The 27,869-nt window shown below is 36.3% G+C and overlaps 1 protein-coding gene across 3 annotated transcripts in view; it reads left to right on the top strand.

Annotated features, from left to right (window-relative positions):
- USP47 (ubiquitin specific peptidase 47) overlaps positions 1 to 27,869 on the top strand; it is a 102,871-nt gene that overhangs the window by 63,468 nt on the left and 11,534 nt on the right. For 2 of the 3 annotated variants that reach the window (XM_052652251.1, XM_052652248.1), the window contains 12 exons: positions 2,846 to 2,941; positions 3,023 to 3,175; positions 5,644 to 5,811; positions 7,520 to 7,651; positions 8,086 to 8,162; positions 8,979 to 9,034; positions 11,448 to 11,560; positions 12,482 to 12,586; positions 19,230 to 19,437; positions 20,912 to 21,027; positions 23,255 to 23,374; positions 25,064 to 25,841. In XM_052652251.1, coding sequence (XP_052508211.1) covers positions 2,846 to 2,941; positions 3,023 to 3,175; positions 5,644 to 5,811; positions 7,520 to 7,651; positions 8,086 to 8,162; positions 8,979 to 9,034; positions 11,448 to 11,560; positions 12,482 to 12,586; positions 19,230 to 19,437; positions 20,912 to 21,027; positions 23,255 to 23,374; positions 25,064 to 25,841 — 2,122 coding nt within the window. The remainder of the gene's footprint in view (positions 1 to 2,845; positions 2,942 to 3,022; positions 3,176 to 5,643; positions 5,812 to 7,519; positions 7,652 to 8,085; positions 8,163 to 8,978; positions 9,035 to 11,447; positions 11,561 to 12,481; positions 12,587 to 19,229; positions 19,438 to 20,911; positions 21,028 to 23,254; positions 23,375 to 25,063; positions 25,842 to 27,869) is intronic. The other variant, XM_052652250.1, reaches the window with a different exon arrangement.

Below are 27,869 nucleotides of genomic sequence, written 5' to 3'. Positions count from 1 at the left end.
ACTAAAAACTTAAGGAAAAGGAGGAGGAAGGGTTAAGAATACTAGCAAAAGTGTATATAAATACACTGGAACAAAATTACTAGCCTTCCTAAATATCAAAAGAAAATGTAGAAAAACAGTGAAGAAAAGCACCATGTAGAAAAAAACAGTAAATATTAATAGAATAATTGAAATACGCAATAGTGACTGAGATGGAGCAAAACATTGGTCCTATTAGATATGGATGGGCTTAAATTCCCTACTAAAAGTAAAAGATCTTCAAATTGGCTTACAAAACATTAAAATTTGGGTTAAGCAAGAATCCAATAATGGATTGGATAATTGGATTGGATTGCAATCCAATAATTTCCACCTTGCTAAACCAAGGTGGAAAACTTGTTAAGGCTCAGTATTTTTGTATGGTCTCCCAAGTGTCTTCTTACAGATTGCTTATGAGTTGGAAAGAGGAAAAAGTAATAACCATATCATGAAGAAACTGGACAACGCCTTGACCAGGTGATTGAAGTTAGTATCACCAACAGGGATGTTAAGGACATCGTGCCCTTTGACTATGATACCCTTTGAAGAATACATCATTACTTACGTAGTAGTTTAGTAAGGAAGGCATAAACTGCATCTAACCGTGAGGAACATCAAACAAACCCAAATTGTGGAACATTTTATAAAATAACCTGGCATCTTCAAAAATTGTTAATATCATGAAAGAAAGGCTTTGGAACTGTTCTGATAAAATGAATCTGAAGAGGCGGTCATCCAAATGCAGACTTTGTTCCTGGATTTGATTCTGTACTGGATGGAGAGAAATACTGTAAAGGACATTATTAGAATAATTGACAGAATTGGAATATGGACTGACAAATTACCAATATTAAATTTTCCTGAATTTGATTAACTCCTTTGTTTTTATAAGAATATCCTTTTTCTTAAAAAGTCACATTGAAGATTAACAGGGAAAGCGTGTATGAACCTGCTGTCAAGTGCTTTGGAAAAACACATAATGTGAATGTAGGTGGGAGAATGATGAAGCAAAGGTAGCAAAAAGTTAAAAGTTGGTGAGTCTGGGTAAAATGTTTAAGGGAATTTTCTGTTGTTCAAACTTTTCTCCGGATTTTAAATTTTAAAAATTATAGCTCTGGCTGTGAACTGTAAGCCAAAAATCAGTACATATGTATAGTTTCATAAAGTAAAATTTGAGTTACATAATTTTCTCACTCTCCCCCTTTTTTAAAAATATATCAAGTGTTGTACTAATTCAGTTTCCATTTGGAAAGCTCAACTGATTTTTATCAGTCTGTGTTAAGCTATAGATGTGATTGCTCTTAAAGCTTCTTTTGCTCTTATGTTTTTGAAGAATTTGCCTTTTTCATACTTAAAATATGCTCTAAAGGGGAAAAATCATTTCCTAAATGTGTTCTTTTCTATCACCTCCTGTAAAATACTTGAATATATGGAGAAATGCCAGCTATTTGGTCCCCCTCCCCTACCCATTAATGCTTCTTTGTGTTCTGAGGACAAAATTGGAGATGGGTGAAGTTAGAAGCATTTTGTATATTTTTTCATAATTTTAAAATTGTATTCCAAAACGAGCTATACCAAGCGTTGTGTGAATTTTATATACTTGGTAGCAGTTTTTACACTAACTCCATTTTGCCAGATCAAGCTCATTTATCTTTTGAGGAACAACTTGTTCTATAGCAAAAAAATTTTTGAAGATATTTTGTCTTAGTGATTGCACTTCTTTTTCTTTATATGTAATAAGTATTGTCAGACTGTGTCCTTAGACCATGTGTGAGGAATAAAGGTGACATCAAATGAAATTGTGCAGTCCAACCTTATATGCTATACGGTCCATGGAATTCTCCTCACCAGGATACTGGAGTGGGTAGCTGCTTCCTTCTCCAGGGGATCTTCCCAACACAGGGATGGAACCCACGTCTCCCACATTGCAGACAGATTCTGTACCAGCTGAACCACCAGGAAAGCCCAAGAATCCTGCAGTGGTTATTTAACTTATCCCTTCTCCAGAGAATCTTCCCGACCCAGGAATCAAATTGGGATCTTCTGCATTGCAGGCAGATTCTTTGCCAGCCGAGTTACCAGGGAATCCCCAATCATATATGTTGTAGTAACTGAAACATTTTTAATTGCAAAAAGTCAGTGATGAAAAATTGAAAACTTATATTCATACAGTTTTCTTGCTTCTGTGTTAAAGCTGTATGGAGAAAAAAAGAACCACGTGTTTCCGCTAGGTGAACAGTCCAGGAGCTCTCATACATTTTCAAGTGGAGCAGTATCTGACAAGCAGTGAGATGGCTGCACAATGGTTTTCAATCTTACTAATTAGTACAGTGGCAAATTACTAACTGACCCTAAATACAGTGATGAAAGAAAATTATTAGATTTTTAAGTGTACAGATAGTGTACACTTCAGAGCACTGTGTTTTTAACTGCAGTTTTAAATAGTCTCCTTTTACAAGAAGAATGCAGTGAGGTATGCAACTGCTTTTTTAAGTGTGGAATTACTTTTTAATCTAAAGACTGAGGATCTGTTAGATTATTTAGCCAAAAACCACAGTGTAAAGTCTATGGAAATTAAACCGAGATGACTGATGTGCAAGACCAGGAAACGTAGCACTCATACAGAATGAAATAAAGTAATTTTTTGCTGTTTTATAATGATAAAATCATTTGTTGTTGATACTTTTTTCCCTTTTTTTGCATTTGAATTCTTAATTTTCTAGCCATTCTGTTTATGAGTATTTTGGTAATTACAATGTTTTTATATTCAGGACTTTAACATTATAATATTTCACAATAATTATACAACAATTTGTTTTCTAACTAGGAAGAAGCATTGCATGCATTTATTCAGCCAGAAATCCTGGATGGCCCAAATCAGTATTTTTGTGAACGTTGCAAGAAGAAGTGTGATGCACGAAAGGTAGATGCCGTGTAGAAATTAATACTTAATTATCTGAGGTAATATTCAGTATTCAGTAGATTTTCCCCACTTTTTTTTTAGGGTCTTCGGTTTTTGCATTTCCCTTATCTTCTGACCTTACAGTTGAAAAGGTTTGACTTTGACTATACAACCATGCACAGGATTAAATTGAATGATCGGATGACATTTCCTGAGGAACTAGATATGAGTACATTTATTGATGTTGAGGATGAGGTAAATACTTAAAAATTATACTTCACTTTTGATCAGAGTAATGTGATATTCTTTGAAAAGACAAGGATATTAAACTCTGGAATTATTTATTTGAGTGATAATCTTATGTTTCATAACTTTCTCTCTTTTTAAAAAGCATGTTTGTGTGTTTGACTGTGCTAGGTCTTAGTTGCAGCATGTGGGATCTTTGATCTTAGTTACAGCGTGAGGGATCTCTAGTTCCATGACCAGGGATCGAACCCAGTCCCCCTGCAGGAGGAGCTTGAAATCTTAGCCACTGGACCACCAGTCTCTTATATTTCATAACTTGCTTAGTTATTGAAACATAGCAGTCTAGAGATGGGCTGCATTTGTGTTTCTAGCACATGATAAACAGAGAACAAATACAGTGTAGTGAATGAACAAGCAAAACGGGTAATGTGGCCTTAAATTTCTTGTTTTGTCTTAGTGACTTTTTCAAGCATTATGTTTTCTGGGTTGTTCTCATTTAAGGTTTTGCTGTGGTTGTTTAGTCAGTAAGTCATGTCCGACTCTTTGTGACCCCATGGACTGCAGCCTACCAGGCCCCTGTGTCCATGAGATTTTCCTGGCAAGAATACCGGAGTGGGCTGCCATTTCTTCTCCTGGGGATCTTCCCGACCCAGGGATTGAACCCATGTCTCCTGCATTGGCAGGCAGATTCTTTACCACTGAGCCACCAGGGAAGCCACTTAATGTTTACCAGCTCATAAATTGGCTAGGTTATAAACCTAGGTAATAAAGATATTTTTAATCAGTGTTTTAAATTAAAACTTTTAAGATAAAGAATTTAAAATTAAATATAGTTTGAGAATGATACTTTGAGGGCTACAGATAATGCTAATTGATTTCTTCTACTCATTGACCTCCCCAAATTCTCTGGTTCCTCTGTCCTTATCTAGTAAAGGATTCATAATATCCCACTCTATTCATTTGGAAACTCCTCTGATTTAGCTATTAGGAATATGTACAGCCATTTAACACAGTTGTTACAGAGTGATCAATCTTTCTTATTCTCAAAACTGCCATAAAGCATTTTTTTCTGATTGGAATTGATCACAGTAGTTTAAAAATGCCTTTTCCCAGAGGCTCAAAAATAATTTCAAACATTCTCAAGTTTTATTTATGCTCTTAAGTACTAAGAGTCAAATTATTTTCTGAGCTTCACTTTCCCTGTGTGTAAAGTAAGGATGATAATTGATTTTTATAGCTTTTCTAAGAAGAGATTGTATTAGATAAGAGTATAGTACTATAGATAGTACTCATTGAATGGTACCTGTGTCCAGGTAATATTTTGAAAGGTTTAATTTGAAATAATATCTCAAACACTTGAGCTTAAGCTAGGAAATCTATCCATAGTATGCCAGACTTTCAAAGGAGATTTCCTACTTGGAGATCAGTATTAGATTGGTCTTCTTATATTCCTAATGTAGTTCTTGTAAAAGGAAGTCTTTTCCAAGAGAAAAAAACTGAGACAGAAGGTTTGACAGGAACTTTGAGGAAGTTATAGGTCTATTTCTTGGGAGAAGAGTAGGTGTTCTGGCTTAGTTAAAAGAGGTTTTGGGAATGATCTCTTTGAACTTCATGTAGAATTCTAAAGTTGGTTTTCCTTTCCATTTTTCCTTGAACCAGACTTCACTGAAGAATGAAGACTATATGTTAGATGTAATCCTTACAACAAAATTCTTGGCAGAAACTTGGTACTTACTACATATGCTTGGTTAATTCAAGAACTTCTATGCAGCACCTTAAACATATCAAGGGCCTACATTTTAGAATGTAAAGTTTAAGAGAAGAGTTTTCAAACTATGTAGTTAAAATATTTAAGGAGAAGGGAGGAAGGAGTTGTTTGAGGATTTCTAGGAAGAATTCTTTAAGTTAAATTTGTCTGAAAGATTTAAAAATCATAAAAGCATGGAAAAGTATTATTTACTGTTGTTGCATTTCTACCTCCTATAACTGGAGTATAAAATTCTTGAGAGAGACAGTATATTGTTTTTCTTTCTAATTGTCTGTAATACCTAGCATAGTGATAAACTCAGTTGAACTTTCTGTTCAAGAAAGGAGATGGTATTCTTTTGGGATTTGAGAACAACAGAAGCTCACTTTGGAGCTTAGGTTCTCTGCTTTTATGGTTTTTGATGAAAGAAATGGTAGTTTTATACTGTTACTTTGCAACTGTAAGCATAAATGAGGTTTAGTAGAATTCTGAATCAATAATTTAATAGAGGATATTAATAAGGAGGTTAACAGAAATGGTTTTAAAATACACTTTTTTGTTTAAGGTCTCACTTTTTTAAGAGAAAATAAATTTGCTTAAAGTAGAATAAGTATTTTTTATTAGCAATAGTGTCTTAAATTGTGCAAAAAAGTTCACAGCATTTAAATTAGAAGGTTTATATTATCCCTTTATTTGCCTTATAATTGTAAGATAATTATGTTTTATTAAGAAATCTCCTCAGACTGAAAGTTGCACTGACAGTGGAGCAGAAAATGAAGGCAGTTGTCACAGTGATCAAATGAGCAATGATTTCTCCAATGATGACGGTGTTGATGAAGGAATCTGCCTTGAAAACAATAGCGGAACTGAAAAGATTCCAAAACCTGGACTTGAGAAGGTATTTTATAATTTGTGGTTTTTAGTTGAAAGACAGAATAAAGTAACTGCTGAGCTGCTGTTATAATTCTCTTTAAAAAATTTAATTGTTACTGTTTTTAGGCATATATGATCAAAATTAAACTTTAGGAAAGACTGCTTACAGGTGGGAGCATTGACTTCTGAGACACTGAACTGTAACTGGCCTTTGAAGTAACAGCAAGGCTCTAAATCTTACATCAGAGTTTTCTCATATAGCGAATTAAAAGCATTAGGCTGGATTTGTCAATTTAAAAGATTCTGGCTGTAGCATCCTTTCTGAAACAATAAGAGAATTAATCTTTTTTAAATAGAGAACCCCTCAGTTTCCCTCCCCTGCCCTATGACAGCCCTTAAGGGACTTCAAAAAATGATATAATTCCATGGATTATAATTTTAAAACTACAAGACTGAATAATATCTAGGATAGAATTTTTTTTGTTACTAGGTCAGTGGTTTTTAAGATTTTTCAAACTATTTCACATTTGTGTAATTTACTTTTTTAAGGGTAGAATTAACAGATCAAATGTCTTGAGCATGGTGTGAATAATGAATTGCCAGTGTGACGACTGATCATGAATTCAAGTCTCACCCAGTCATATTAAATACAGCCTTTTTAAAGGCAGTATTTAAGAATGGAGTTTCACTTGCATAAATCTGTTTTTAGACCAAGACCATTATGCTCATCACCATTACCACTACTCTTTACCTTTTAAAATTATCTGTTTGTTTCAGGGCGGATAGATGAGTGTGAATTGCTGTGATTAATAATGTAGCAGATATATCATAACTTGGTATAAAGATCATTGCTTTCAAGCAAGAGTTGGAAAACTATGGCTCAAGAGCTAAATCCACAATTATGTCTTAGTTTTTTTTTTTTCCCCTGCTTTGTCTTGTTCCACTGCATAGGATTTCCCATACCGTGTTGAATGGGAATGGTGAGAGAAGACACTCTTGCCTTATTCCCAGTCTCAGGAGGAAAGTATTCAGTCTCTCATCATTAAGTATGATATTGGCTCTTTCATAGGTTTTATGGGCTTTTTGTAGATGTTCTTTATCAATATGAGGATGTTCCTCTCTTCCTAGTTTGTTGAGAGTCTTTATCATGGATGGGTTTGGATTTTGCCAAATGCTGTTCTGGGTTCAATTGATTATGATCATATAACTTGTCTTCTTTAGCCTGGTTAACATTGGTTGATTTTCTGATGTTGAACCAGCTTCGCATACCTGAGAGACATCAAATCAATAGATTAGTGTATTACAGGTACTATATAAATACATTAGAAGATGTTCAAAATCATCTTATTTGAATTTTTAAAAATGTTAGTTGAAATGTATTGATTTTGATTGCATATCAGAATAGTCTCGTGTTAAGCATCTGCTTCTAAAAGATCTGCTTCAGACTGTTTTCTTCTTTTTAGATAAATATATAAATTTATATCTCAGTTATGCATTGTTCTAAAGGTTATAGCATAATTAAAATGTGAAGGAATATGTTGAATGAAACTTGTGGTATATAAAATTATGTGGTGACTTACCATTTTAATGATCTTGGAGAAAAGTTGATTTGCCGTAAATACATAGGACAACTAACATACTACCTCACTGTGTTTTAGTAGAGAGTAAGAAATATACAAATTACGGTTTTGTGTTTCTCCTCTCCTCTGAGCTACTTTTTTTTTGTTCCTTAGAATTCCTTGATCTATGAGCTCTTCTCCGTTATGGTTCATTCAGGGAGTGCTGCTGGTGGCCATTATTATGCTTGCATAAAGTCTTTCAGTGATGAGCAGTGGTACAGCTTCAATGATCAACATGTCAGCAGGGTAAGGAGGAATTTTTTAAGATTATTATTCTGAAAGACAAGAGTAGGGATGTTTCTCATCAGTAGAAGGGTTTGTTAAAAATGGGAGACAGTCTGTCCAGGGAAACATTTTAAGACACATACCTAATCAGTCTTTTGTTTTTGTTTTCAATAAATTTCCTTTGGTTATTGTTGTTATCTCCTTGTTTTGTTTTATTTTGAACTTGTTGAGTGTTGTAGAGATAGATTCCCAGTTTTCTTCTTGGCTTAAGCCTTCATGTGGGCTGCCTATTTAAGAGGACTAGAAATGACTGGCCGTTAGTAGCCACTGATTATGATTACATTTTGAGAAATGGTATCTGTGTGGTCTATTTAACTCAGGTTAAAACTTGAGTTCATATTGACATAAAGGTGTTAGATCATACCAAAAAAAGTAAGTACTGTAACAATTTTTAGATAACACAAGAGGACATTAAGAAAACACATGGTGGATCTTCAGGAAGCAGAGGATATTACTCCAGTGCTTTTGCAAGGTAAATAACTTCCTGGTTTTACTGTTCATAAATTAGAATTCCAAGCTTTTCAACATTTATGCATTAAAAAGATTTAACCCAGGGGTCGACAAGCTGTAACCTATGGGCCAGATTCAGCTTGCCTGCAGTTTTTGAAAATAGTTTTATTGAAACACCACCGTACTCACTGGTGTAAATGTTGTATGTTCATCTTTTCCCACCACAACAGCAGAGTTGCCCACAAAGCCTATGGCTTTTACCATCTGGCCCTTTTCCATAAAAAATTTGCTGACTACTGGCTTAACTGTAGCAGTCATTCAAGGACAAAGGTTTTTTGAAGATTTTACTGTGTTACCAAGAGAAGACAGAGGATTTTCTCATAAATGTGTCAAAGTTGTCTTTTTTCCTGCTGCTGCTGCTGCTGCTGCTGCTAAGTCACTTCAGTCCTATCTGACTCTGTGCGACCCCAGAGACGGCAGCCCACCAGGCTCCCCCGTCCCTGGGATTCTCCAGGCAAGAACACTGGAGTGGGTTGCCATTTCCTTCTCCAATACTTGAAAGTGAAAAGTGAAAGTGAAGTCGCTCAGTTGTGTCCGACTCTTAGCGACCGCATGGACTGCAGCCCACCAGGCTCCCCCGTCCATGGGACCTTCCAGACAAGAGTTCTGGAGTGGGGTGCCATTGTCTTCTCCTAGAATGTTTAAATCTGAACCTGTTCAAGAATACATTATTTTTAATTATTTGAAACAAAAAACTTAAGTAAAAATTTGATGCTAGAAAATGGAATCTTTACAGTCAACTTTTTGTCCCCATTAATCGTTTTTATGTTTTTACTAGCTCCACAAATGCTTATATGCTGATATATAGACTGAAGGACCCAGCAAGAAATGCAAGTATGTTGACATAGTTACTTGATTTTTGTCTATGTTTTAAACAAGGTTTTTTTTTTTTTTTGCAAGCTTTATAAACCCAGATAACTACTTTTAAATGATAGGACTATTAAATTTTTTATGTGTAGAGAATTAATTATAAAGATAGTTTTGAGGTAATACTAACTGGTAGATATTTGGGAAAAAGTTGAACTTTCCTTTGTAACACACTAAGAGACAAAACTTAACTTACTCTCCGTTATGTACATTGGATATTTATTTCCAATAAGATTGTATTCTGTGTAGTGGTGCAGTGATGACAGTCCCTGATCTGTATAGCCATCATAACTCACAATTTGCATGTCCCAGAGGAAATTATTTATTTAACTTTTCTGAGTCTTACTTTCCACATATGTGAAATGGGGATGTTATAGTAGTTTCTTTTTTTAGTATTTTATAGCATTGTTATAGAAAATTGAGATAAAATTTTAAGCATTTAGTTTCATACTAGAGTTAAATATCTTTGCTTATTTGCTTAAAAATCAAGTAAAATTTTAAGAGTCAGGTATGCATCCTTTATTATATTTCAATTTTATTAAGAATCCTAAAAATAATGCTGTATACAAAGCATGTGGATTTGCCTTCCTTTTTTTCCTTTTGTAGTTGCTACTTTAAAAAATTACAGTTCCCGTGTTTTCTTGCCGACTCTGATCTTGACAGACAGTATTTGCAGATAGGTGTATGATGTGTGCGTGTGTACATAGAGATATATAGACAGGTGATAATGTCTGCTCATATTTTCACAATTAATCATTGTCTTTGATTTAAACATATTTCCTTTGTTTAGAAATTGCCATACTGTAAGTAAGTCTTTTAAGCAGTCTAATTCATGTTTTTGTTTGCATTTTCATAAACCCTCATGAGATTGTGAATTCAGTTGTTGCAAGGCCTAGGACTTATTTATCTTTTCACCAATGATATGATTCAGGGACTGCTGTATAGGGGCTGTTCAGTAATTTACAATGTAATTATAGGAAAGAGAAAAAAGAAATTACAATGAGAACTCATTTCAGAATAGAGATTTCAGAGTAGAAGTGTTCATTCTCACTTTACACATAAATAACCTATACCCAAAGAGTGACTTGTCCAAGGTCATAACTGTCTGGAGGTAGGACCAGGATTATAGTTCATGTATCTTCTGTGGCACTCAGTATCCCATATGTTTTCAGTAGTGCAATAATTCAACTTTCTTTTGTCTGCTCCCCCCAACTCTAGTTTTGTGATAAAGCACCAGGGGGCACTGTATGTATAATGCAGAATATTTTTTAAATTAGAGCTCGTTTCTAAAAACAGTGGATTTTTACTTTCCAAAGAGGAGTGATTATTTTTTTAATATAAATTGTTCTCCCTTTTTAATCCCCAGCAATGATTGGCTTTATTAAACAGTGTCATAATCTCATACTGTCACTTCTAACAATTAGAATTACATTTGAAGTTCTTTGATTAGAAGGCAGCTGGGAACTTCCCTGATGACACAGTGGATAGGAATCTTCTTGGCACGGCAGGGGACATGAGTTCGCTCCCTGGTCTGGGAAGATACCACATGTCATGGAGCAACTAAGCTTGATTGCCACAACTTTTGAGCCTACACTCACATATTGCAACTACTGAGCCTGCACACGTGCTGCCACTACTGAGACCCGTGCACCGAGAGCCTGTGTTTTGCAACAGGAGAAGCCACCACAATGAGAAGGCCATACACCACGAGAAAGAGTGGCCCCTGTTTGCCGCAACTAGAGAAAGCCCACGCAAAAAACAAAGACCCAGTGCAGCCAAAAATAAATCAGTAAATTAAAAAAAAAAAAAGGTGCCTCCCTTATTAAAAGAGGCAGCTAAAAGACTACTTTGAGAACAAAGGAAAGATGATCATATTAGTGAATAATAATAAAATAAATACCATTTGTAGTAATAGAGTATCAACAGTATTTATTACATTTCATTATATCCCAGGTAGTAACTCTTTGTGGTAGGTGCTATTAATAAGCTGAGAAAAACCAAGGTTTGGAGAAGTAAACCTGTCCAAGGTTGCACAGTTTTGTGATAGCACTATTTGAAATCAAAAGTGCTTTTATTTTCAAGTTTAAGGGAGGCTTTTTCATTCCAAAAATCTTAATTTACCTGCTAGAGTTGTCAGGAGCCAAGAAGTATATAGGTAAAGATTCAGCTCTTTTGAGACCTAACCATGTGTTATTATTAACTACCTCTCACCCTTGTCTGGAAGAAGTTTGTGTTCCACGTTGAAAGATTGATGTAATTGAAGTAAATTTTAATAACAGCTGTAGTAGAAGTATATTCTCTGGAAATATAGTAGAATAAAATTGTATAAAGGAAGCTCAGCCTCAGTGGCACTGTTTTACCCTGTTTTTACTATTGATAGAATTTCTAGAAGTAGATGAGTATCCAGAACATATTAAAAACTTGGTGCAGAGAGAGAGAGAATTGGAAGAACAAGAAAAGAGGCAACGAGAAATCGAGCGCAATACATGCAAGGTTGGATTTCCTAATTTACTTTTAATTAAAAAGTGCTGTTAAACTTTGCTTAACTGCATTTCTCAAAACTTACTTACTGAGTTGTGTAATGGTAAAGTGATTTTATTTTATGCATAAAAAATAGTAATGTAGTGATAATAGTGCTGGTAAGGTTACAGTGAGATGAACTTTGTAACATTCTTCTACAAGAATAAATTTATAAAACTTTCTGTCTAGTATTTGTGTTACATTTATCAAGAACCTTAAAGCAAATTTATATTCTTTCATATGATTCTCTTAAAAATATTATCTAATGAAATAATTACAGTACAGTAAAAATTTCGACTACCACGGCATTCTCCACAGTATTTTCCAAATTAGAGAAATATTGGAAACAACTTGATGAACATATATCAGTAGGAGAGTGATTTCATAAATTGTGATACCTGCTTATAAAGAAACATAGTTGTTAAAATGAGTGATTTTGAATTTTTGATAGCAGGACAGTATCAGTTATTAAGTGAGATAAATAGACCCAAGGGAGCTGCTGCTAAGTCGCTTCAGTCGTGTCCAACTCTGTTCGACCCCATAGATGGCAGCCCACCAGGCTCTGCCGTCCCTTGCATTCTCCAGGCAAGAACACTGGAGTGGGTTGCCATTTCCTTCTCCAGTGCATGAAAGTGAAAAGTGAAAGTGAAGTCGCTCAGTCGTGCCTGACTCTTAGCGACCCCATGGACTGTAGCCTACCAGGCTCCTCCATCCATGGGATTTTCCAGGCAAGAGTACTGGAGTGGGTTGCCATTGCTTTCTCCGAGACCCGAGGGAGAGTGATCTCAATTATATTTTGTAAGAATTATAATAATGTGATTTAAATACTGTCTACAAAAGAAGTAATTTGATTTATGACTTATTGAGTTAATGATGATATTTTACATTTTCTAGATAAAATTATTCTGTTTGCATCCTGTGAAACAAGTGATGATGGAAAATAAATTGGAGGTTCATAAAGATAAGACACTAAGGGAAGCAGTAGAAATGGCTTATAAGGTATGTTTAGTTTTACTGTTAGCATTTAATTGTTGATATCTTAGGTAATGGTACTAACATTTTCCCAAGTTTTTATTATAGTCAGTAGCAGTATAAGCACTTGAAGTAGCTTTTTTTTTTCCCTTGCAGTAGCACATTAAATCCTATCAATGTATCTCTTAAGGAGTGTAGTTTATACCTCTTCTTTGAAATGTGGTTCATTGCTTTTGAGAACTTTCTCACTCTGAAAGCCAGTTAAGCTTTCTAGAACTCAGAAATAGACTTAGAAACAAAGATATATTGTTTTTTATTGCTGAGTCGCTTCAGTCATGTCCTACTCTTTGTGACCCTGTGGACTGTAGCCTGCCAGGCTTCTCTGTCCATGGGATTCTCCAGGAAAGAATACTTGAGTGAGTTGCCATGCCCTCCTCCAGGGAATCTTCCCAATGCAGTGATGGAACCTGTGTCTCTTATGTCTCCTGCATTGGCAGGCAAGTTCTTTACCAGTAGCACCACTGTAGCAGATACTTATTGAATGACTACTGTATGAGGCATAAGAGAACTAGAATGAACAAGATAACATGAGGTGTTAGAGGTACCAAAGTGAGCAAGATAGGCTCACTGCCTTCATGAAGTTTATAATCCCCCTTGGGGGAAAATGGACAAAATGGACACCACAATATTTAAATATTTAAAGATAATTTGCAAATATCTTATTGTTTAGGTCCTATGAAGTAATTCAGAAGTATATTAAGGTTATTTAATCTGAAACTTAAACCATGAGAAGGAGACAGCTGTGCAAGAAACTGGAGAAAGAGCATGTGTAAAAACTAAGGTGAAGAAGTGCGTGATCAAGAAGCTAAAAAAGGAGGCATTGTTTTTAGAACGTCTTAAATGAGAATCAGTTCAGTTCAGTTCAGTCGCTCAGTCGTGTCCGACTCTCTGCGACCCCATGAATTGCAACACGCCAGGCCTCCCTGTCCATCACCAACTCCCGGAGTTCACTCAAACTCACGTCCATCGAGTCAGTGATGCCATCCAGCCATCTCATCCTCTGTCGTTCCCTTCTCCTCCTGCCCCCAATCCCTCCCAGCATCAGGGTCTTTTCCAATGAGTCAACTCTTCGCATGAGGTGGTCAAAGTATTGGAGTTTCAGCCTTAGCATCAGTCCTTCCAAAGAACTCCCAGGACTGATCTCCTTTAGAATGAACTGGTTGGATCTCCGTGCAGTCCAAGGGACTCTGAAGAGTCTTCTCTAACACCACAGTTCAGAAGAATGAATTCTTCAGCACTCAGCCTTCTTCATAGTCCAACTCTCACATCCATACATGACCACTGGAAAACCCATAGCCTTGACTAGATGGACCTTTGTTGGCAAAGTAATGTCTCTGCTTTTGAATATACTATCTAGGTTGGTCACAACTTTCCTTCCAAGGAGTAAGTGTCTTTTAATTTCATGGCTGCATCACCATCTGCGGTGATTTTGGAGCCCAAAAAAATAAAGTCTGACACTGTTTCCACTGTTTCCCCATCTATTTCCCATGAAGTGATGGGACTGGATGCCATGATCTTCGTTTTCTGAATGTTGAGCTTTAGGCCAACTTTTTCACTCTCCTCTTTCACTTTCATCAAGAGGCTTTTTAGTTCCTCTTCACTTTCTGCCGTAAGGGTGGTGTCATCTGCATATCTGAGGTTATTGATATTTCTCCCGGCAATCTTGATTCCAGCTTGTGCTTCATCCAGCCCAGCATTTCTCATGATGTACTCTGCATATAAGTTAAAGAAGCAGGGTGACAATATACAGCCTTGACGTACTCTGCCGGGGTCCAGCCCCGGTGGATCCAGGGAATTCGAAGGTGGGGACGGTGTCGGCGTCTTTGGAAAAATACATATTTAATTACAGATACAGAGAGAGATTAGAAACGGATAGTGTAGTAGGAGATAGTGTAGTGGAGAAAAGGAGGCTGAATCCAGATGGGAATTCAGCCAGAGAAACAGGAGCAAGAAAGAAGCGACATGGGGGAATCAGTCTTTCCGGAAACTGATCCGATTTCTTTACTTTTGGGTTTGCTTATATACCTTTTGTTACACATAGGGATGAATACAGAGTCACACGGGGGTCAGCAGTCCTGACCTTTATCAAAATCAGTTGCTTCACATAAATGTATAAAAAAAAGGTCTTAGGGATATTACATCATCTTCTGGCCATGAGTGAGACCTGCTGACATTTTATGATCCTTTCTTTCTGATAACCAAAAAACTTATTTTTTCCAAGGGTGTTTTTTCTTAAACCAGGCACCACTCTCCAAATAAAGTTGCATTCCTATAGGGTGAGGGTGTAGTGAGTTAGAATCAAGAAAGGAATCTAACCCAAGGTTAACATGATTAATCTTAAAGGTTAATACTTATTTCTCCTATATGCTTAAAGGTTAATACTTATTTCTCCTGTGTGTTATATTCATTATAAGGGCAGGGAACATGGAGATTTAGCAGCAAACATCAGCCCAACAAATAAAAATTCTTTCACCAATGCTCCACTTAAGATCTATTTAGTCTTAAGATAGTGATAAAGTTACATTTTTACATAGCAAGGACACAGTGATTTATAACAAGGTACAGTAATCTATTACAAAAGAGAAAATTCATTAACTCAAAAAGTCTAGTATTGCTAACCTTAAAAACTACTATATTTCCTTTTCTATATTCCAAATACATTAATATATTCCCAGGTGCCTAAGGATATGGAGGCCTGGTGGCAGTCATTGACTCAACAAGAAGAAAAAGCCCTATGCTAATTAAGACTCTCAAAATACTCCAAAACTCGGGGCTGTTTATGGTTAAGAGGTAGTAAACAATCATGTGCAGCAGTAGTGGCAGCAGTATGGATCATCCTGTCACACAAGCTAGTGTGTCAGCAGAGAGGTTTTGACCTGAGACATCCTTGTCCCACCCAGAGCAGGGAATTAGCAGCAATTATTGACACAACACATGAAAAACCCTTCACCAATATAATTCCTAACCAACTCACTATACTAATAATTTCTAAGTCCCCAAAAGAATTTGCCTTTAAAGTCTAAAACTATCAGATTGTGAGGCTGTAAACAATCACATGTGGCTGGAGGAACCTATACAGGTGGGCTAGATAACCTTCAGAGGAGTTCGTAAGCTGAAACACTCTTGTCACGCCCAGGAATTTTTATTGCCTTGGAGCTGCACGTTTACTCCTTCTCCGAGAGAAACGGCTATGGGGGAGAGCCCCCCCGTAAAGTCAGAGGCGTAGGTGAGAGCATAAAACAGATTCTGGTTTTGGGGTTAGATGCTCGGGAACAGGGGGTTTCCTGAGGCTTGATCAGGCTTTGCGTATGCCAAGCCTCCTTCCTCATGACCTTTGCCATTGGCGGAGTTCCTCACGCTGGCCCCCGGACCAGTCTGTTGTTCCATGTCCAGTTGTAACTGTTGCTTCCTAACCTGCATATAGGTTTCTCAAGAAGCAGGTCAGGTGGTCTGGTATTCCCATCTCTTTCAGAATTTTCCACAGTTTATTGTGATCCACACAGTCAAAGGCTTTGGCAGAGTCAGCAAAGCAGAAATAGATGTTTTTCTGGAACTCTCTTGATTTTTCGATGATCCAGCGGATGTTGGCAATTTGGTCTCTGGTTCCTCTACCTTTTCTAAATCAGCTTGAACATCTGAAAGTTACGGTTCACATATTGTTGAAGCCTGGCTTGGAGAATTTTGAGCATTACTTTACTAGCGTGTGAGATGAGTGCAATTGTGTGGTAGTTTGAGCATTCTTTGGCATTGCCTTTCTTTGGGATTGGAATGAGAATAGAGTGGCATAAAATGAAATTAAATGATTTTCTCAGGATAGAAATTTTATTTTATTCTAAGAATGCTGCTACTGCTAAGTTGCTTCGGTCTTGTCCGACTCTGTGCAACCCCATAGATGGCAGCCCACCAGGCTCCCCCGTCTCTGGGACTCTCCAGGCAAGAACACTGGAGTGGGTTGCCATTTCCTTCTCCAGTGCATGAAAGTGAAAAGTGAAAGTGAAGTTGCTCAGTCGTGTCTGACTCCTAGCGACCCCATGGACTGCAGCCTATCGGGCTCCTCCATCCATGGGATTTTCTAGGCAAGAGTACTGGAGTGGGTTGCCATTGCCTTCTCCAACAAGGGTGTAATGTAAACCAATAAAAATCAGTTGGGTCCAAGATGACAAGTCAAATTCAAGTACTTAATCCCCAATCTATAAGCCAACAGACATACCCAGAGGTGGCAGGACAGCTCCAAGGCAAGGTCAAAAGAGGGAGGAGTGGGTGGTTCCCCAATGGTAGGGATGATCCTCCCACTCATTAATTCCACCCCCTCACAACCTAATTCCATGGCCCCAGCCCTTGCCCTTGGCAATGGTTCACACCCTGAAGAGTGGCTTCTCTCTGGATCCTAACAAATCCACCTCTTATCGATTTGTCTCTCAATGAATTTTTGCAATGAGACATCAGGGCCTGAGTTTCATTAGCTTTGGCCAAGCTTGAGTCCCCGGAGAGGGCTGAAGGACAGGAGGAAAAAGCAGTGGGAAAAAACGTGCCAAGGAATCCCCTTCATAGCCCGCCGGAAAATTTGCTAAATATCTGACCAGTGCTCAGATCCTTGGCACAGAGAAGAGAAAGGAAAATAGTTTAAAGCTAGAGAAAAAATTGCATGCTGCATCATTTCATTTATAATTATGAATAGAACCAATGGAAAAAGTAAAAGTAATTCATAAGATCACTGGCATTTATTCTCAGAGTGCTATGTGTAACCCAGCCCAACCTGCACCAGAATCACATTCCTATGAAAAAACTAATTCTTGCAGATAAATGTGAACTTATGTTTTGGCTCCTGGGATTCATGCATTTTAAACGAGTACCTCAAGTGGAATTTTTGGACACACAGAGTTTGAGAACTTCTGTTACATACCTAGTCTTTCATAGCATTTTATCATTATTGAAAATTTATACTTAATTGTGACTGTTTTAATTAGTGTTACTGTCCCTCAGTAAATTGTAAGCACTTAACAAGAGTGAAGAGTGCCCTGGTTTTGCTCACAGTTGGATTTCTAATACTTTTACCTAGTCAAAATTGGATGGGTATAGTCATGAATAAATAATAAATGAATAAACGTCTCTGGTTTCACCTGATTAAAGTAAAAATCCTTTAAACATAGTGGTAGACTGCAAGCAAAGTAATAGTGAAACCAAATTAGACTAAAATGGAGAAAATATCTAAACAGGTTTACACAGTAAGATCAGTCAGTGATAGTGGTAAGGGTAGTTTACAGTCCATCAGTTGTTGTTGTTGTTTTTTAAATTTTAATTGAAGTATAGTTGCTTTATAATATTGAGTTAGTTTCCATTGTACAGTAAAGTGAATCAGTTATATGTATTACACATAGCCCCTCTTTTTTAGATTTCCTTCCCATTTAAGTAACCACAGAGCACAGAGCACAGTTCCCTCTGCTATACAGTAGGTTCTCATATTCCATCAGTGTTTAATGTAGGGGGAAAAAAATCTTGTCTTAAAAATAGAAAGTAAAAGCTCACAAAGATAAAGAGTTAAATAGAAAAGAGAAATTGATCTTACATACGAAAGGTAAAACTCCATTTGCAGGGTGTGAGTGAGTGAAGAATAGAGGGCAGCAGAGACAAGCCAAGGTTTATGCACTTTCTTTAAAGTCATACTCACAAGCCTGAGATGAGTATTCAGTACTTCTCAGCAGTCCTACCCTGTGTTGCCGGGAGGTTCGTGCTGTGCTCTGCCTGGTTGCTCAGTTGTGTCCAACTCTTTGTGACCCCTTGGACTATAGCCCGTCAGGCGCCTCTGTCCATGGGGATTCTCCAGGTAAGAATACTGGAGTGGGTTGCCATGCCCTCCTCCAGGGCATCTTCCCAACCCAGGAGTTCAATCCAGGTCTCCCATATTGCAGGCAGATTCTTCACCATCTGAGCCACCGGGAAGCACAAACCTTGGATGAGTATTAAATACTTCTAAGGAGTTGTACTCTGTTTCTCTGAGAGATTCAGTTCCCACTTAAGTGATATTGCATGGAGTGTATGCCGTCTACAAGTGACATGGAATAGAGGGAAAATTGTTGATAGAAATTCCTGTCCCTGATTTGTTGGTGTTCTGTTGGCTTAGATTGCAGGGGGTGGTTCAGAGAAGAGTGGGGTAGCACCTGTGAGACAGGAAGGCCCTTGTGGTAGCTCAGCAAGGCATGCTGTCGTCCTGTGCTGAGGAAGATCACTACTAGATACATGATTTACCAGTTTTTCTCCAGATTGGATTAAGATAACAAAAGAGGCATGTTCTAGTTGTCATTTTCCTCTTATGTTTCCAGTTTAGTAGTTATAAAGCAATAGCTTACAATGCATTAATTTTGAATGCATCTAAAATTTAGAATGTTAACTTTTTAAGTCTTTAAAATATGTTAGTATATAGGTTGTATAATTTGAGGGATAATGAAATACGGTTATTTTAAAATACCATTTAAGTCATGCCTTTGAGCTTTAATGCAAATCATAAATATATATGGACTTTATTGTTTGTTAGGACCTCTTGTTAGTACAGTTACATATCAGGTTTAAAAAAATTTTCTTTCCTTTTTCCTTGGGTGTTGTATTCTTTTAGATGATGGATTTAGAAGAGGTAATACCCGTGGATTGCTGTCGTCTTGTTAAATATGATGAGTTTCATGATTATCTTGAACGATCATATGAAGGAGAAGAAGATACTCCAATGGGTCTTTTACTAGGTGGAGTCAAGTCAACATACATGTTTGATCTGCTATTGGAGACAAGAAGACATGATCAAGTTTTCCAGTCTTATAAACCTGGAGGTAAGCATTTTTATGGTATTTTGAATTGTAAAGGACTTAAATTTTCATGAAGTTTTTTGTTTATAGAAATTATTTTTAAAATTTTTACATGTTCTCAGAATGTATAATAATTCCGATAGGTTTTGAAGTAGTGAGCCAGAAACCCTGGCATTAAATTCTAGACTACATTCAAAAAACTATACACAAAATTTAAAAAACAAATAACAAAGCAAAAACAAAATTAAAGTCTTCCGTAGGATTTTTCTTCTCCAGTACTAAATCATCCTCCCTCCTCTGCCTCTGCCTCTTCCCCTCCCTCTGCCTCTCTCTCTATAGAGAGGACCATGGCCCAAAAAAGTATATTCTCATACAGTCTCAGTAGAGTCTTTCAGGGTCTCCTTGAAGACATGGTTCCATAACTCTTTCAAATTCTGTTCTTCTGTGGATCTTCCACACCTCCTTTTTTTGAAGCCTCCTCTTTCCAGAGTAGATTAAGTATGGTACTCTTTCAAGAGCTTCTTCAGTCATACTTTGCTTTATCCATAAAGAGTCCCTTTGGAGCATTTTCTTTCAGATTATTTTTGAACCAGATTGTAGAAATTATGATAAAAGTATAACATTGGTCAGCAAAATAACTCACTTTTTATAAAGAGAACTCTAAACGTTGTTGTGTATTATGACACTTATAATCTCCTTTATTGTTTAATAATCAATACTTGAGAATAATATTCAAATTTAGATTCGCTTCATGGGGGGAAATGGAAGATTGACACGTACTACATACGAGAGATTAAAACAGTTAAAGCTGGAGAATGTCTGCTAAATCTAGTGGTTGAAGATCATTTATTTTTCTGGCGACTGAAAGTTAAGTTATGTGATTTCCTAAAAACAGGAGAGAAGATGGCATTAAGTTATAGTCAGAAAACAAACATGTAAACCAAAAGCTTTTCTGTTGAATTTTCCATAGAATATAGAGAATATTATTTTGAGAAGAAGTCTTTTATTATGAGCAAGGTCTTGAATTGTTTAGTGAATGTTGTGAAAAGCAAGTAGGGCTGCTATGTCTCCTTCAGTATTTGTTTTCTCTAGTTATTTTATGTTAGTGTTGTGTTTTTGCTCTGTATTTTAGAACTTTGGATATGTATTTTTACTATGCTTGAAAAATTTGACAGGGGTGGTATTAATATTTTATAAGGAAACAAAGCATGTATTTTTAAAAATCACATTTTGACTTTTGCCTTGTTTAAAGAGATCTATAAGAACCTTTTTATTAGCTTTATTTTTTAGTTCTTTATATATATTTATAATGTGATAAATTGTGAAAGAAGTGTTAATTGTATTATGCACGTTAACATATACATCTACCATCTTGACAATTAGAAAAACGTTATCTTTGCTATCTATTAGAAACACATTTAGAATGCATTGCTAATGTGAAATGCCTTTTTTAAAAAAGAACCTCCATTTGTGTTTCTGTGTTTTTCAAATGTGACAGAAGTAATGGTGAAAGTTCATGTTGTTGATCTAAAGGCAGAATCTGTAGCTGCTCCTATCACTGTTCGAGCTTACTTAAATGAAACAGTTACAGAGTTCAAACAGCTTATTTCAAAGGTAAGTTTTAAACTTGGTCAATGAGTATTTTTAAATGCCTGCTATGTACAAAGCACCATGTGATAGTTATAAGATGTAGGAACTGGTATTTACCTCAAGAAGCCAATGTATTTATAGCTTGGAGATGACTGTAGTTGGGAGAAAAGGACGCTTCATAATGGAAGAAACAGACTGACCTGAATGTGAAGATGTGAACCAAGTGCCCGTAGCAATGACATGTGTGTTTGGCCTGATCGTTGTAAAGTAGGTGCCTGGAAACACAAGTTCGCTTTATCTCATGGCAGGTTTGTAAATGTAACCAGAAAAGTTTGGACTCTGTTTAGTGTAAGCAGCAGGAAGTAAGTTGGTTGGTTGGTTGTTTTTCTAAGTACAGCAGTGTTATGATAAGAGAGCTATGCTGTAGTGTGGTAATTCTGGCAATTCCAGACTAGCGTTCCCAATGGGCTGAGGGAGGAGCCAGGAACATATTAATAGATGAGGTTGTTGAAATAATTTAGGTGAACACATATGACCAGAAATGAAAAAAGGGGAGATTGTAAGAGTGAATCTATAAATCAAATTGGCAGCACTTGCAGTTGCTAAATATTAGAGCAAGGCAGGAACACAGAAGACCTGAGGAGTTTCACATTGGGCTAACCAGAAAGATGGTGATAAATGAATAGAAGTAGAAGAGTAAGCTGCTATCAGTCACATTATGTGAGTTAATAGTAAAGAGCATAGGCTTATTCAGGATTTTTAAACTGAAAAACATGATGATGAAACATTCAGATTTCCTGGGATAGAAAAACTGTTTCACTCCAGAGAAATGATTATAATCCTTTCAGGGGTCTTGTGTTCTGTAGAACATTGAGCACACAAATATAGGCAAAATTAACTCCCCACTTAGGGTCCTTTGGGGAGAAGGCAATGGCAACCCACTTCAGTACTCTTGCCTGGTAAATCCCACGGACGGAGTAGCCTGGTAGGCTGCAGTCCATGAGGTTGCGAAGAGTCGGACACGACTGAGCGACTTCACTTTCACTTTTCACTGTCATGCGTTGGAGAAGGAAATGTCAACCCACTCCAGTGTATTTGCCTGGAGAATCCCAGAGACGGTGGAGCCTGGTGGGCTGCCATCTGTGGGGTCGCACAGAGTCGGACACGACTTGACGTGATTTAGCAGCAGCAGCAGCTGCTTTGGCGTGGTGGAAATTGTTCAGAAATCACAAGTCAAAAAACTTCCAGTTTCCAGTCATTTCTAGTTATTCAATTTATGGTAGTATTGTCTTTTATCTCATCTGGAATTTTTTAATGCCTATTTTAACAGGGTTGTTGGGAACATGAGTAAAATAAATAAATGCTCTTTTTGTGAAAATAAATGTGAAGTATTATATAGAAGTTAGTTATTATTACTATGTTAAAAAATTACTTCCAACACTTTTGCCACAGTAATAATCGGAGGAAACAAACCATATTTTGAAGTCATAGTTTATGACTAACTGCTCTTTTTTATAGTTTAGTCTAGAATACGAGCACTGAGGTAGAATACAAAAGAAACACATGTGTTTGCTTCCCTGAAGCTTATAATTTTGTTAGGGAAAAATATGTCTGTAGAGTATAGACAGAAAATAGGATGCCAAGAAATTTAGTGTTTATAACTAGGATGCCTCAGAATTAGTCATCATTAACTATACAAATGAGGCTTTGTAAAATGTAAATTATTTTTATTTGCTCATTTCATGAGAAATTTCTTAAGTGACACCAAAAATTAAGGACATGGAATTTTAGAATAACTTTAAAATTTACCTACTAATTTAATCTCATTTTACACAGAAAAAAAATTGATTTAGTAGAAGTATTAACACAATACAGAAGACCTGATCAAAAGTCAAGAAGTTAAGTGGTTTGACATCAGTTCTCACAGTCAGTTATTCAGTTTCTCTGGAATCAGATCACCTCATTTACTTCATGAGTTTGGGAGAAATAGAACTTTTAGTAATTGTTACTTTTAAAATAGTTTCAGAGTATATATTTATAAGTGATACTCTGTTCTACTAATTTACAGCCTATTTAGTGGATAGGACTAATGTGTTTTTTTTTAATTTGTAAATCTCTAGTAAGATTATTTTTCTCTTAATTTTCTTTCTGCTGTTTTTAAGAACTCAGCAGTGTCTTATTTTCCCAAATTTCCAAGTCAAGCATAGTTATTTTGAAAAAGTACTTTTTAATTAAATCACTTTGATTTTAGGCCATCCATTTACCTGCTGAAACAATGAGAATAGTGCTGGAACGCTGCTACAATGATTTGCGCCTTCTCACCGTGCCCAGTAAAACCCTGAAAGCGGAAGGGTTTTTTAGAAGTAATAAGGTATGTCTTTTATTTTCCCATTACAATTTTCTATACTGCTGTTCACCATTTGTCTGAAATTTACCTTTTAAATTCTCACATCCTTCCAGGAACTACCTGTCTTTATCGTCAGGTCAGATCATGCTTCTTTGTCTTCTAAGTGAGTCTTGCTGGTTCTCCTTTTTGCCTTGTTCATATGCCGCCCCGACATGCAGTGTTTTCCCCCATCTCCCTACATTCATTTTTCAAGCCCCCGATTAGTCCTGCCTCTCTGGTGGAACCTTGATGACTACTTCTGGTCACAATGGTTATGTCCTCTGAGTTTTGTTCATTCTTGAGCTCCTCCCATAAAGCGGTACTTCATGGTGAGTCTGAAGCATGCCTAGTATACAGAAAATTCTTATCTTGGGTTCACCCCATGTTATTCCCTTTGCCTACTCATTTATCTCTAGAAGGAAAAAGAAAGTTCTTGTTGGTCTTTTTGTTGCATCCCTTGGTATCATTGTGTTTCCATCATATCATTTTTCATGTGTTTATTCCTAATGCTATTGGTTTACTCTGGATAAACTGTAGCAAAGTTTCCTCGATTACCATCTTTTCTTTATCACCATTTCCAGTCTCTTTCATCTTAGGAAAGGTTAATCTTTTATCACATTTAGCCCTTTTTTTATATTGTTTTATTAATTTTGATGAGTAGTTTTTATTCACCTCTAGTTTCTTCCAGTACTTCTGTGAGGTATTTATATATAACATTAAAATCTCTAATCTACCCTAATACTGTTTTAGGATAAGGAGTGGGAAGGATCTAACTTAATTTTTTCCCTTAAATGGTTAGCTTATAGCCCTCATTTATAACATTTATTGAATAACATTTATACAAAATTAAAAATGCTATTCATAATTGCCAGATATATATATATGCATTTCACTTTTTTAAATTTTATTATAGAAAATTTTGAATAAATGCAGAAGTGCAGAAAATAGTGTAATGAACCCTTATGTACTTACCACCCAGCTTCTATAATTATTAAGTCTTGATTCATCTATATGTAACTACTTCCCCTAGATTATTTCAGAAACATCCCCAGCATCATATCATTTCATCTATAAGCAGTATGACTGTATATTTCTAAAAGATGAGAACTCTTTTAAAATAACCACAATTATATTATTACACCTAAAAAGTTAACAGAAATGCCTTAATATTAACCAGTATCTAGTCAGTGTTCAGATTTCCCCGATTATCTTAAATTTTTTTTTTTCAATGAAATTTGCTCAAATCAGAATCTGAATAAAGTCTGTTAATATCTCAAGTTTATTTATGGAAACTTCTTCATGTTTGTTTCCTTGCAGTTTATTTGCTATAGAATCAAGTCATTTGTCCATAAATTTTTTTATAGAACTTGGATTTTGGTGTTACATTGCCAAGATGTTTTTATGAATGTTCCAGTAAGCAAGAGATTTGACAGGCACACACACATATGTGTGCCCCATCTATCTTAGGACAGTTTATGGCCAATTAAAAGGAGATAGGAACATAAAGTTTATTTTAGTCTCCAAAAACAATATATATGTCCTTTAGAAACATTATCATCTTAAATTTTATAATCTATTGTGCACTATCTTATATTGATGTGATATTATTCTTACAGTGAATGAGCTTGTCCCCAAAATTAATGGTGTAATGTAACTCTTTAACTTACTGTTTAGGTGTTTGTTGAAAGCTCTGAGACTTTGGATTACCAGATGGCCTTTACAGACTCTCATTTATGGAAACTCCTGGATCGGCATGCAAATACAATCAGATTATTTGTTTTGCTACCTGAACAATCTCCAGGATCTTATTCCAAAAGGACAGCATACCAGAAAGCTGGGGGTGACTCTGGGAACATGGATGATGACTGTGAAAGAGTCAAAGGACCTGCAGGGAGCCTAAAGTCTGTGGAAGCTATTCTAGAAGAAAGCACTGAAAAACTCAAAAGCTTGTCACTGCAACAGCAGCAGGAGGGAGATAATGGGGACAGCAGCAAGAGTACTGAGACAAGTGACTTTGAAAACATTGAATCACCTCTCAATGAGAGGGACTCCTCAGCCTCAGTGGATAATAGAGAACTGGAACAGCATATGCAGACTTCTGATCCTGAAAATTTTCAATCTGAAGAGCGGTCAGATTCCGATGTGAATAATGACAGGAGTACAAGTTCGGTGGACAGTGATATTCTTAGCTCGAGTCATAGCAGTGATACTTTGTGCAATGCAGATAATGCTCAGATCCCTTTGGCTAATGGACTTGACTCTCACAGCATCACGAGCAGTAGAAGAACTAAAGCGAACGAAGGGAAAAAGGAGACCTGGGATACAGCAGAAGAAGACTCTGGAACGGACAGTGAATATGATGAGAGCGGCAAGAGTAGGGGAGAAATACAGTACATGTATTTCAAAGCAGAGCCCTATGCTGCAGATGAAGGTTCTGGGGAAGGACATAAATGTATGTGCTTTAAAGAAAAAGGCTGCTTCTTGAAACAGCCTCAGTCTTTTTTATCAGTTCATTTAAGTTTTTAGTTGAGAAGAATCAGCTAAGAGAAATGCTTTGTCCTAAGATTACCTGTAGCATCCTGGATTATAAGATTATCCTCTCTCTTCCTTGCTTTCATTTTTGATGAGTTGTAGTGAGCAGTGTTCTTAGACCTGTGATGGAATGATGTCCAGACTCTGGTGAGATGATTGTTAAAAAGAAAGAAATTAAGAATATTTTTAAAGGAAAGAATTATAATAACAGTACAAAATTTTAAAAAGGAAAAGAAATAGTTTAAATGGCAAATAATATACAAAAAAAGGCCAGGCACTCTAGAAACTTTAATATTCAGTGCCTAGAAAAAATTTTAATTTGTGCATTCCTTCCCTTTCTTCCATCACCTACTCCAAGGTGCACCATTCCTACACCTCCTAAAGAGTACATAACTAACTGGGAAAGTCAGAGAAAGAAAAGGGACCTTTTCCCCCACATTTCTTTGAAGGAAGCCTCAGGCAAGATATAAACTAGAAATTCTGAATTGTATGATCTCAGAAAGGAAGTGATTTGGGCACTTGGACAAACAACAACAAAAACATAACATTGTATGAGACTTAATAAAAGAATTCATAAAATATCAAACTAAAACCAGCCAGAGAATTAACAGGACAAACAAGTGCAAGATACAAAAATATTTCTTCAAGTTTAAAAGGGAAATAGCTGAAAACCTAAATACTTTGCATTAGTCTGAAAGGCAAATATTAATATTACCCCTTATATTTTTATATTTTAGTTTTCAAAGCACTTGTTTGGTCTCACTTGAAGCTTCTCTGAGAGTAATAAAATAGACATTGATATCCTCTGATGAGAAAGCTGAAACTCAGAGAGGGTGAATGACTTTCCCAAAAATACATATATGGCTAGTAACTAGTGGGACCATTGCTAAAGGTTAAACCTCTAGTATGAACGCACTTGGTCCTGTTAGTTTGTAAGGGAGTCCCACTCTTCATTTCTCCATTTGCATGCCTCCACAGCTGCTATTTCCTGAATATAAGCTGTACCCAGGCCCTATGTATTTGTTAGAAGTAGGGATGATAGAAGCGCAGCATTATGCTTCATCTCATGGAGAGAAGGTGCCCAAAAAACCACTGTGTTAGCTAAATGCTGTGATGCGTACAGTCTGAAAATTGGATCTTTTAAAAGGAAGTGATAGAAATTATGAAATCAGTGGTAAAAATACATAAGTTTGTGTTTTTAAGTAGGTTCAAAAACAGCATAATTATTTGACATCCATACATACCTATATCTTAAAGAAACTCGAGTGGGAAAATGTGGATTGGTAGATTAAAATGGAGACAGAAAAACTCTATCATAGTAATACTTAAATTTTAATTTTCATGGGTTTTTTTTACTTACAGCCCTCGTTAACATGTTATTTTATTTAGTTCTCAGCAGCTGTGTGAAATTGATATTGTTAAACATCTCACAGATGAAGAAACTGGCTCATACAAGTTAAATAATTTGCCTGAGGTCACACAGTTAGTAGGTCACACTGCTGGGATCAGATTCAGGTATTCCAGTTGCAAGCCTAGTACTCATTTCTCCACCTTCTCACTGCTAACCGCTGTTTCTTTTCTCACATCATAGTAAAGGAAAGATAGCTAGTACCTACACTGCTTTCTTATCATTCTCAACCCTTCAAGAGCATTGCAGAAATTAAAAATAGCTTCTCTATGGAAAAAGGTTAGAAATTTCTTTCAAGGAGTTTGTTTTTGAATGATGTACTGGAAATTTGACTGCATTCAACTGTAGGAAAGATTCAGTGGGGCTTTTAGAATTAGAGTTTGAAGGGTCTCACTTCCATCTTAAAACAGTTAATGGAATCTTTACAAAGGAGCCTGGTGACCATTTTAACCTTTTTAGAAATACATTGTGGGCTAATTTACTAGCATTCATGGAAATAGTAAAGCATGTGATGAAGACAAATCATCATCTGCGAATTAT

The sequence above is a fragment of the Budorcas taxicolor genome, chromosome 15, assembly GCF_023091745.1.
Source record: "Budorcas taxicolor isolate Tak-1 chromosome 15, Takin1.1, whole genome shotgun sequence".
Lineage (NCBI taxonomy): Eukaryota > Metazoa > Chordata > Mammalia > Artiodactyla > Bovidae > Budorcas > Budorcas taxicolor.
The sequence above is the reverse complement of the archived record's forward strand: the minus strand, read 5'-3'. Positions and strand labels throughout refer to the sequence as shown.